Source organism: Protomyctophum parallelum, assembly GCF_964188405.1.
Source record: "Protomyctophum parallelum genome assembly, chromosome: 6".
Taxonomy (NCBI): domain Eukaryota; kingdom Metazoa; phylum Chordata; class Actinopteri; order Myctophiformes; family Myctophidae; genus Protomyctophum; species Protomyctophum parallelum.
Window position 1 is genome coordinate 23,009,454 of NC_139701.1, and position 12,184 is coordinate 23,021,637.

Below are 12,184 nucleotides of genomic sequence, written 5' to 3' on the forward strand. Positions count from 1 at the left end.
ACATTTTAATTTTGCGTAGACAAATCCAAACAGGATTGAATGCAGCTTGAATGCAGCTATACAACTGTCAGATGAACAGACATTGGACAAATTTCCCAATGCATAACAAGTTCTTAATGCTAATGCTTAGAGCAGGGTTCCCCAATTAATTTTCCTCAAGGGCCATATTTTGACTAGCGTACCTGGCTGGGGGCCGAGTCTGCACGCGCGAGGTCGAGGTCGAGGTCTTGCCCTGAAAATTCATTTTCAGGGCAAGACCCCATTTGAAAAGGATGCCCAGTTTGACATGAATAGGCTACTGACCCCCATGTAATGCCACTTATATATATATATATATATATATATATATATATATATACTGTATATATATATATTTTTTTTTTTCAGGGCAAGACCCCATTTGAAAAGGATGCCCAGTTTGACATGAATAGGCTACTGACCCCCATGTAATGCCACTTATATATGTATATATATATATATATATATATATATATATATATACACTGTATATATATATATATTTTTTTTTTAATTCTTCCAGGGGCCACAAGGGGGCGCTCCACGGGCCGCAAATAGCCCACAGGCCGCCTATTGGGGAACCCTGGCTTAGAGTGTTAAGAGCACGTTAGAACTAGATACACTGGTACATTGTTTCAATACATTCTGTAATTTCAGATAAGTTCACCACCACCAGAAATCCCCTGTTGTTTGAAAGTTAAATAAAGACAACCTGTTGCACACAGCAAATTAAAGAGACATAACATTGTAGAACAAGCAGGGGAGAATGAGAAGTGTGGAATCTGCCCGCAATAGTACAATTGCATTCGGCATTTCCCTGCGTGTTCATTTTATTTTATTTTGTTTTACATGAAATATATCAAGCTATTGCTTGAACACGGATGTAGAACTTCTTACCCTCTGGATCCATTTGGACAGACACACATGATGGGCAAGCAGAGTTTTACAGTCACAGAAAGTCCTCAGGGGGTCACTGTCCAGAAGTTGAACGTCTTTGCAAATGAAGCATTCTGAGGTCTCTGTAGGAGAAAACACACATTACTTCAGATTAAGATTTCCAAAATTGGCTCAATCAATTTTCCATCCCATTAAGGGAAAAGTCACAGGAACACTCTGAGCTGCATTGTTAGTGAAAACATTGCTTATTAAACTTCTCAGTGGACAACAGGGTTTCAGGAGCACAAACAAAAGAGAAAATCACTACGATATGATGTGTTATGGGATCTTTGAGCAATGACCCCATATACAGCTGAACACGTTTATAATATAAATCCTCTTAGTATCACTTGAGTGTTCTGAAAAAGAAATAACTGTAACAACATGGATCATTTCACTTACAAAACATGTAAATTGACTTGCAGCATACCTAGATTGTTTTTAGGTGATGTATAGTATTTTGTTTTATTGCACACCTGCAATAGTACTTGAACCTACGTACAATGCACTCCCCAATCACAGCAAGCTCAACTGGCTCAGGTGGCTTAGGAATCACTAGGATGCAATCACAAAGGCCTAATACTGAGCAGGGCTCGACATGAGCTTCATGAATGGATCATTAGTTGATGTTGAGTTTGCTGATATCAGCAATCTCCCTGTAAAGACAAATTCAGAGACGGGTCCCCTGGTCGCAGCGAACTTATTTCCTGTAGGCGGAGACAACATATCTGCGGTGTAAACAAACAAACAGGCAGGTCTTCTACTACATTGAATGGTACGTAGAGTGACTGATGTTAGTCTGCTCAAACGTTACTCTTTTACCTGCTTTTTACTAACACTAACTTCACAAAGATGCCCAGAACATCAGGATGAACCTGTGTAGTTTATGGCTGCTCCAACAGTAGTGGCAACATTCAACTTTGGAGAGAAACGTTGTCTCCGCCTACAGGAAATACGTTCGCTGAATTTGTCTCTTAATCTGGAGTGAAATTAAGTATAAAGAACCACAAAAAGTGGGAATAGTATAATAGCATAATAATAGCATAATATAAGAATATGCATCTGAGTCAAGCCTTGCATTTTAATCTCGTGCTGCTGTTTGAAGCAGAGCACCCACAGCCATGGAAGCGACCAGAGGAAGCGCACTTGCTCCACATCCTGTAGTGAAACTAGTTTCTACGTAATTATCTTTTCCACTATACTTGCTAGTTACTAATCTCTATGATACCCAAAGTTACAGTATATATTATAGAAGGAAAGGTAGATCTTGAGGTATGAAGGAAGTTGGAACAGATTATTAATTTTTTTAAGCGTTCCTTTATTGCCATAAACTGATTAATAGTTTAGTTAGATTCCTTGATGTACTGGCTTAGACATGAACCATGTTGAGCAATTATTTGATTACTACAGACTATGAGGAGTGGGTGTAAATCTCTGAAGTTGCCCCTTGCTCAGACTGGTTATCTTTATGCCAATTTGTCATTGTGTCACATTAAACTGACAGGATGTGTTTTTGTACAATTGTTAATGCACTCACTCACTCACTGTTGAAGGGTAAATTATCCAGAGATATCATAAGCAGAGAATGATTCTATACCATCTCATAAAAACAGGCAATAACTGTAAGGTGATGTAGGCAATAACTGAAGGTTGTGCTGAAAACTTAAATACTCATTTTTATTTCTCTGAATTGGAAAGATTTTTAAGATAGTTTCATAGCTTTGATTAATACAGAATGGTGAGTTGGTCCTTGAAAATATATGGTAGTGCATCATTAAGCGCATGTGATAGAAATATGCCCAAAAGAAAAATAGATTAGACAACCCATTGATCTTAAAAATTGCAATTAACTAAAGCAGCTATGTGTACACTGTACACTTTGTGTATGTATGTGTGTGTTTTGGACATCAGAGGAACAATTCTAGTCTTTGTTGTGGAGGTGGCTGAACAATGCTCTTATAATGAGAGCCTGGGGCCACCACAATAACCAGCTGATGCACTATGAATGCTGATAACATCTGATGAAAAGCCTGTACGATCCACTTTAAAGATACTATTTCAAAATACAGTATCTAGAAGTAGTGGCTTTCAAAAACACAGCACTTAGTAGTTCAAAAATGCAACACTACAAGACCTTTGCATTTGAAGTCAGCTCAAACAATCACATTGATATTTATTTGAAGTAGAGTCCGCAATGAATGGCTGATTAACAGTTAACAGTTAAGTTAAGAACACTTAACTGTAGTTATTCAATGAAAAGCAAACCAGTAAATATTAATAACACATAACTGCCTGTTACTACTACTACTGAATCTGCTATATTTGTCTAATGACATGCCGAAAATAGGGATGCCAGGTTGAAGTGGTTAAGAATTGGCTGCATACTGTACTGGAACTGCCAACACAGCATCAAAAGAAAACACAATTATGGCCGATATATCAGTGAAATCAATATACAGTTGGGCTCTAATTTGGATCCACACATTAAAATGCATTCACCCTATACTATTATACTCACGTCAACATTTTTAGGGAAAGTACATAACATTAAACAACTCAGATTTGTCGATTCAGGAAATAAAGCCAGGAAACTCTCAAAGTGAGCAATAGTGGAAAAACTCCCTAGACACAGATTATTGTTTCTTCACTTCTGGATTGCTACAATCATCACCAATCACTCATTCTAATTTACTATGAACTCATGTTTCTCATAAGTATTTTATCTTGGCAGCTACCTTCCAGAGCAAACCATTAAAAGCATATTCAAGATACATTATACACCCTCTACCATATTCATTACAATGTGTATAGTTACAGTAGGCCTGTACTGTATATGGCTCTGTTCCAGTCTTTCCGAGATGAAACATCCTCTTTTGTGTGAGATTACCATTTTGAGTAATTTCTTTACATTAGCCCATAGATCTCTTTTTTGGCCAGGCGCTGTATTTTGGCAGCCATGAGCTGATCTTTGCACCTGTAAGTCAATTAAAACATGGAGGTGTCAGCACTTGAAACTGCATCAAACCCAGATCTGAGGAATGTGTTGGAAGCTTGGCCCGATAGGAGATAGCGATTGGCAAGAGGCTGAGCGGAGAGAATGGGCAAAGGGGCAACAACGGCAACTGATCAGAGCATGACCGATATATACTATAGCTTTGGTCGGTATATGGGTGATCATTTGCATTATTTTCTTCTTTTTTTACAACATCGATGCTGTAATCTCTAAGTACTGGACCCTCGTCTGGTTCTGACAGACAGGTAGTGTGTGCAGGCTGGTTGGTGTGTGATAATCCGGTTGAAGCATTCCTTTGGTACGGCGACTGCGGGGGCGTGCCCGGGAGAACAATAACACGACACGAGACAGTATCACAAACAGGAACATACTGTATATAGTGCTGGATCATAATGACGTGACAACAAGATATGAGACATAGAAACGTGACATGATAATGACTACTGCAGCAAGGCTGACCTTGCTGGTGCTGAGATGTCTCTCGTAGCCTATCCATAAAGTAGGCTACAGTACAGGCAATACACAATCCATATCAAGTACACTGTATCTCAAGTTCAAGTACACAGACTAAGATGTACTGTGCATGGACTAATTATAACAATCGATATCTACAATTATGCAGCCACAACATTAAAAAATTCACAAACGTCTAAAAAATGTGTTGATCTACACAGTACAAGCTCACAACGCATTGCTTCTGCTATTGTTAAAACATGTTGAATAGAGCTAAAATTATTACATTTAATAAAGTTCTTGTGCTTTATTTATATTTACTTTTTCATTGGATTAGTTAAGGATGTTATTTTCTAATTGTAGTTTAATATACACGACTACTTGATTTAAAAATAAATTATCTAAGAAGTTTAGTTTTTATTTTGATTTATTTAAAATGTCTCAATCGAAACTTTAGTTTAGAGAGATCTTGCACTATTTTTACAAGAAAATATCTGTCAAAACATTGGTAATCGGTGGTCTATGACTCTCCAAAATTGGGATGGGCATCAAACTAGAAAACTCTGTCATCGGTCAGGCACCAACTGTTTCAGACCCAACATTGAAATGATGGCGTACGCCGTACAGTAATTGTATCCGTCCTCATTCTTACTGGAATGGACATAAAAGCTGAGTAGCAGAATATACATCACATACCAGTTGCCAGACAGACAGCTGGTGTAGGCCCTAGGCCTGGTTTCGTCACAAGATCCCTTCACAGTTCTTCTTTATGCTTCTTTGTGCTGCAACCGGTGCCTTTGATTTAGTAGCAACCTTAGCCCACATCTTCTCCACTGATGATCCCCAAACAGGGGGCTTTGAAGCAAAATATTGGACAGTAGCTGGAAGCCAGCTTGGCTCGTTTCATCCATAAAAATACAGGGAGACAGCGGTGAGGGCTGGCTGTCATCAGTGTGCTTGTCTGAATTGGGGATAAACTGCTGCTTCAGAAGGCGCTGTCTCTTTGGGGGCTCTCGGTGAGCTGGATCGCTTCAGGTGAATAGCTATGTTCAGATGAGAAATCCCTTAATCAAAGGGTAGGCTTTTAATGTAACCCGTCAGTATCTGTGTAAGCAGATTTTATTACTGACCAGGCATATATCTCAACTTGCATTAATATTCTCTGAGACAAGACGCGAGATGAGGGGAACTACAGTAACAATTCTTCCTCTGACACTCATTTTAGTAATCAGATGAATATGTATGTACTGTATGTCGTCTGGCTGGTGCTCAGACTCAAGCCTGATTTGACGATGCATTCTGAACTTGTAGATTTGCTATTTTCAGCGTGTGACACCGTTGTACAATGGAGCATAATTGGCACATCATTCCCTGCTACTGACAACAGCCACCTGGGCATGTACAAAGTCTGTGTTAATGGAAATCATTCAGCTGAGACACTTTCCAAATCCTACTGTGTGCTTAAATGCTCTGTTGGGCTTTGTCTCATTGTGTGGCACTTTGTATACATGTATGGAAATGGATCAGCTTTAGTTGTTTTTTTATTATCATGCTGTGGCTATGTAAGAGACTAGCATATATATATAGACAAACTGTCTATATGACCTGGTCTGTGTCTGTCTGTGTGTGTGTGTGTGTGTGTGTGTGTGTGTGTGTGTGTGTGTGTGTGTGTGTGTGTGTGTGTGTGTGTGTGTGTGTGTGTGTGTGTGTGTGTGTGTGTGTGTGTGTGTGTGTGTGTGTGCATGCGTGCAATGCAAGCGTGTTTGACTGTCTGCCTGTCCAGAACAAATCTCGCAAACCACTGGACCGATCGGCGCCATACTTGTATGCACACTTCCAGTAGGCCATAGAAGTACCTCTCTAGTCTTTTTCACATGCATTTTCTACATTTATAACTAGAAAAAGTGCCCCTCGGGGCACAGGTCTCCACCAGGGCAGGTCAGGTTGTGGCCTCCTGGTGGCACTAAAATAGGCCAATGTGAAAAGGGTGACATTTCTTCTTACGCCTTGGATGATTTGAGGCATTTTGTTCCAAAAATGTGTTTTGCTAAAATTGCGCTCTAACAGGCCAATGTGAAAAGGCTGGGATATATTCCTCAGCCTAGTAGGACAGTCCGTGAAAGATTTCACGTAAATTGCACTCTACGTTCATGATTTGAGGCTTTTTGTTCAAAAGGGCCAATCCTGCAAACTTTGAAAGCCAATGTTAGCCAATTAGGATGGAATATGAAATACCGGACAGATCTGGCTTGAACACATGACTATAGAGATAGTGTGTAACGTTTGCGGGATGTTTGGACAGAATCTGGAGGAGTAATATATAAAAAAGAAAATTAAAAAATAGGCCTCCTGGTGGCGCTATAACAGGCCGTTGAGGAATATTTGGGGCAGAGGTTCGTCGTTGGCATCCAGGGTGTGTACAAAGTTTGGCATGGATCGGGCCAACGGTGCCGGAGATTAGCTGGTAACGGAAGGACGGACACACGCACACACACAGCCACATACACACACACACACACACACACACACACGGAGTGCAAAACATACTCTCCCCCCATGCCTTCGGCCTGGTGGAGACAATTACGTCACCATTGACAGCCAGTTATAACCCGACTTTAGTATTTAATTTCAATGTTTTACAGAGAGGCTGAGATTTTAAAGTTCGTAGCGGTCGACAGTACTTGCACGCTCTACTTGCGCACTACTACTTGTGTGCAACGCACAAGTAGGCACTCAACAGAGTGCAGTTCTAGTTACGGTACTACTAGATGTGCACACTCAAAATATTTGCAGACTTTTAGTTACTATAGCGGTGCCCATGGGGCCTCTACAGCGGTGCCAACGGGCACTGGCCTACTTGGAACGATGCAAGTTGGAAATGCATGCCCCACCCAGTCCCAGATATGACTTTGGAGCCTCATACAGCGGTGCCCATTGGGCACTGGCCTACTTGGAACGATGCAAGTTGGAAATGCATGGCCCACCCAGATATTATGTCTGTATCCCTTTTATGCCCATATATGGAGTTCTTTGTCTGGCATGCCCAAATATGGAGTCTATGCAGACGTCAGAATGATGTCAGAACAGGCCGGCTCCATATATGGACCCTGGTCAGGGGTCCTGTCCAGATCCCAGGGAGAGGCCTTTTTGGGGCAGTTCTGGACCGACTCTACACAGGGCAAGTTGATGTTTAAGCAGTTTGAGCTAAACGATGTGTGCTAATAACAACACAACCTGGATTCGAACTTTGCGCATGTCAATCTGCATGCTAGTGCTCTGAAGATTACATCCAAAGCACCCTCCCGCATAAAATGCAGTGTGTGTGGACACTGAGCTCCCAGTAAGGCTATCCAACGTTGAAGATGCCACTACCTCCTGGCGAAATGTGGAATTGCAGCACTTAATGGAAGTGGACGGACGTTCATGACGTCACGTGAAAAGCCCGGACCTCAAAATTGAGGTTCGGGGCTGAAGGCTAGGCTAAACTTCCGCTCGCTCGAGCCATTGAGTTATAATTATACTTCCGGAAGTCTTCCGGGTGCTTCAAAACGCCACTAAACAACTTCCACTGAAATGAATAGCGGGGGGGGGGGGGGGGGGGGTGATAAATGGGCGTCGCAGTTCTGTGCATATGCTAATGGTCAATGACTGTGTGCAAGTTCAGATCAATATGGTCAAGCCACTGAGGAGAGAACCCTGCTAAAGGTTTTGATGACAGAATTCCCTGAGGGTCCCTTTGATGACAGAGGTTTGCTTAATTATAGTAGGATTGTTAAGTAACATTTTGATCTGTTCAGGGCCTGTGTCTGTTTGGGTCTGGTCAACAGAAAGTCATTGTGTCCACTGTCTGAAAAGTTACTGCGATGTGGCAAGTTCACCAATTATACCCACTAGTGCTCCTTTTCAACGTTGCACTCCTCGAAATCTGTATTGCTATTACGATCATTATGGCAAGCCCTGAGGCACTTAGGGGGGACAAAAATACAGATACACTGCTGGCGCCAAAATAAGCAGGAAGACAACAATACAACATAGAGATGTACTGTAAACATGCGGCATGTCAATCGCAGCACAGGTGGGTTGTCTCCGTGATCTGTGGCTCCTATAATTAACTGTCATGGGTGTCAACGTTAGACAATACTTTGGACAGAGGTGAGTACTAAGCTAACTGGCAGAACTCACTCTCCACACACCGAAACATCCCATGGATGTCAATGTCAGCCCACACTGGTTGTTGATTTACTAAAACGAAGCATTCACATTGCCACCATACTTTTTCTTTTACTCGTTATTTTGCATTACTACATGCCTCCCCTATTCTGGGATTGTCATGATAGGCAAACATTCAGTGTAAATAGGAAAACCATTGAGATTTGGTATAGAGGGGAAACAGGAGGGGAGACCCCAGGGAGACCCCTGGGGGACCCCCGGTCAAGGAAGTACAGTATACTGTAAGTGGTTAAGAACACAATTTACTACAGTTACAGTAACTTACAGGCTGGCTTGGCTTTCAACACACTTTTGCATATTTACAATGTATGTAAAATATTGTCGCTGTCGGGTGGAAAACGATCGGATGGAAACCTACAGTATGTCCAAAACGTACTTACATTTGAATACTTGATTGTCTATTTTTGTTTGACACTGTAGTATGACGAAGTTAGTTAATTTACGAAAAAACTAAAAGTTCAAATATGGAGATAGGTTTCTGCCCAATAGCAACGATATGTGTAATATAACACATACAGGTAGTATGCCCTTGAAAAACAATCGTTCAGTGGTTCAGCTGCACCATTTACACATTTAATGAACTACTGACCATCTGTGGGTGTCACAGAGACAATAGTAGTCGCTAATCTGAGCCATGTTACTGAAACAATATGTTGACCAGTTCGAAACACTATACAATACTCTATACAGTAAATTAATGGTGGAAAATGCCAGATTGAGATAATTTAATTGTCCGTTACATTGTTAACGACCTCATTAACAAAAGAATGATGGGAAATCAGCATGGTCTGGGAGAGGAATTGCCTGTGTGACAGCCATCTGGCTAGTGTGGGGGACGGGGCTGGATGGATGTAGGCGGGGGGGCGGGTAAGCTCACACCACCTAGTGGGGGATGGGGCTGGATGGATGATGGCGGGGGGGCGGGTAAGCTCACACCACCGTGGCCAACACAACTTTCAGCCAGTGGCTCCATAAGCGCATCTAGCTGGAGGTGCATGTTATTGTGTATCAGTGAACGAGTTCACAGAATCCCTGACCTTAAATTTGATTAGTTTGGGTTTTCAATTACATCGTGGTCAATGTCGTTATCACACATTCCGGATCTCATCTGATTTACTGACATTCAAACCCTCAGCAAAAAGACAGATGTAGTTCAGACCTCGACTAGTAATGTGAGGATGGAGTTTGCGATTGGGTCAATCTGTGTACGTGCATACGTGTTTGTATTACTCTACTTACTATACAGTACTATACAGATGTCCCCAACAAGTAGAATTTGACATTTAAAAGTTGGCTTTAAGGGTTAGGGTTATGCCTGATGAATACTTAGTTGTGCACCGAAAATAGCAACTCTAAAAACTCATGCATCGTAGTGTGACTAAGTTCAGTGCATGAAACTGACAAAAAAAAATGTTACACCCGTGTGAAGGGAGTGGTGCAACTCCGTGTGGGGGTTCCCGGGGAGGAGAGGGGTGGAGTTCCAGACCCACAGGAACGCACCAAGGGTGTCGGCCCGGTTCCGGCGACCCGCCCCGAGTCCGAAACGGTAGAGAAATGACAGTTACCATGTGGGGGTCCCCAGGGGTGAGAAATAACAGCGTTACTGTGTTCCGGTCCCTCTACTGTACCCTCTACTGTACTGTACTGTACTGGCACACCCGAAATCATCATATATACAGTTAATATGTGCGTGTGTGTTTGTGTGTGTGTTAGGTTGCGCACAGGTGGTGAAAAACAACCATGCTGTTTTCGTGCTCATACCCAGCCAGCCAGGCACTCAGGCAGGCACCCACCCACACAACTCCGTAAGGGAGTGGTTGAACCACTCAAAAAAGGGTGTTGCAAATAAATGGGCCTCCTGGTGGCGCTCAAAAAGGCACACAATGTTTTACGCAGTTACATGTGAAGATGCGACTTGGCCTGTTCTATTGTCAAGTGGCATTTCTTCCTCAGCCTAGCGGGAATAATTATGCGTACACAGTTGACTCGTCTTCATCACATGACTACCGAGATCATGTGTATCGATTTGCGTGAGATTTGGATGAAATCTGTGTGACTAATATAAACAAATGTGTTTTACAGAAACCGGCCTCATGGTGGCGCTATAACTGGGAGATGTGGAAAATGCAGGGAAAATGTTTTGCCCTCTCCTCAAGGGAGTGTGCATACAAAGTCGTACACAGATATAGGAAAAAACAGGAATTGGTGCACGCACACACACACACACACACACACACACACACACACACAGTGCAAAACATACTCTCTCCTGGCCTGGTGGAGACAATAACTCAGGCTTTAGTGTTTAGATGTACTCACAAGTAAAAGTATACTGATATACACAAATGATTGTGTGTGTCTGTGTGTGTGTGAGGGGGGGGGTCATTAGAAATACTGTAGCCAGATTTAGAAACAACAGAGATGGGGCTACTACAATGTTTACACATGAACAGATACAAAGTAAGCAACGTATATTCCATTTCCCTGATGAAATTACAAGTAACGTACCTGTGAACATCATTTTGCACGGTTCTTTTGAGACGTTAGAAGTGTCATATCCATAATTGTCCATAATTTCACTTTCCTTTCCCCTGTGTCAAAGACGGCTTCTTCCATCCACTCCTGAGCTGTTCCAGATGTCAGCAGTTTCCTGCCGTTCCTATTTACATTCCTCTGTTTTCTTGTGTTATGGAGTCCCATGGACATTTAAAGTGCAGTGAAAGAGAGAAAGCAGAAGTTTTGTTTTGAATATCTTGTACTTCCTTCAGTTTCAGCCAGTGGGTTAGTCATTGTCAGCTGATCGTTGTGGGTTTCGTTTTCCAGGAAGCTGTGAATGCAGAAGGCCAATCACAGCCCAGCTGTAGGCAGGAGCATGTCAGGACAGGAAGACAATGAGCCAAAAAAGAAAGTAAAAGAAGGGCCTTCAGTGTGCACACTTTCTGTCGGGTCTGGTTCAACATGCAGACTGCATTAATATTATTAATTAATAATATTAATATTAGTAATTATTAATACTGTAGGCCATACATGGGCAACAGGCGGCCTGGGGGACACATGCAGCCCCCACCTTCACTTAATGTGGCCCTCAGGTTAATATCAGAATTCTGATATATTATTGATTTCCAAACATGACCCACTAATTACTTCAGTCTAAATCTGTAGCTTAATGAGTAGTATTAAAATGTTTGTCTTTTTTTTACGTTATGAATTTTATCCTACGATTTTGTAACCCATGTTTCATCCCTGTGTCAATTATCTAATGTGATCCTGGGCTCTACACACCCTCCGCCAACCTAGTCCCCATACTGTATATGGGGGACATGGGGAGAGCAACGGACTTGAACTCATGCTTCCTTCATGCCTGAGTGTCCAAGTTGCTCCTTTACACCTGCCAGGGGGGAGTTTCCCTGGTTGGCGCGTGGAAGGAACACGTTATTCCAACCAGTTCCTTTCCCCTCCATCAGGCGCCCCGGCTGGCCAGGGGGAGGCAGTTTAGAGACCAGGATTACTGCATGTTTTTTGTGAGGGTACCTA

The 12,184-nt window shown here is 42.2% G+C and overlaps 1 protein-coding gene across 1 annotated transcript in view; it reads right to left on the reverse strand.

The window, feature by feature from the left end:
- The window catches only part of LOC310860255 (uncharacterized protein), a 75,509-nt gene extending 64,109 nt beyond the window's left edge, over positions 1 to 11,400 (reverse strand). Inside the window, exons 1-2 of the mRNA XM_083767067.1 lie at positions 11,159 to 11,400; positions 916 to 1,037 (exon numbers count right to left, since the gene is read on the reverse strand). Of these exons, the coding sequence (XP_083623193.1) occupies positions 916 to 1,037; positions 11,159 to 11,222 (186 nt within the window). The 5' untranslated portion in view covers positions 11,223 to 11,400. The remainder of the gene's footprint in view (positions 1 to 915; positions 1,038 to 11,158) is intronic.
- Between the last annotated feature and the right edge of the window lie 784 nt (positions 11,401 to 12,184).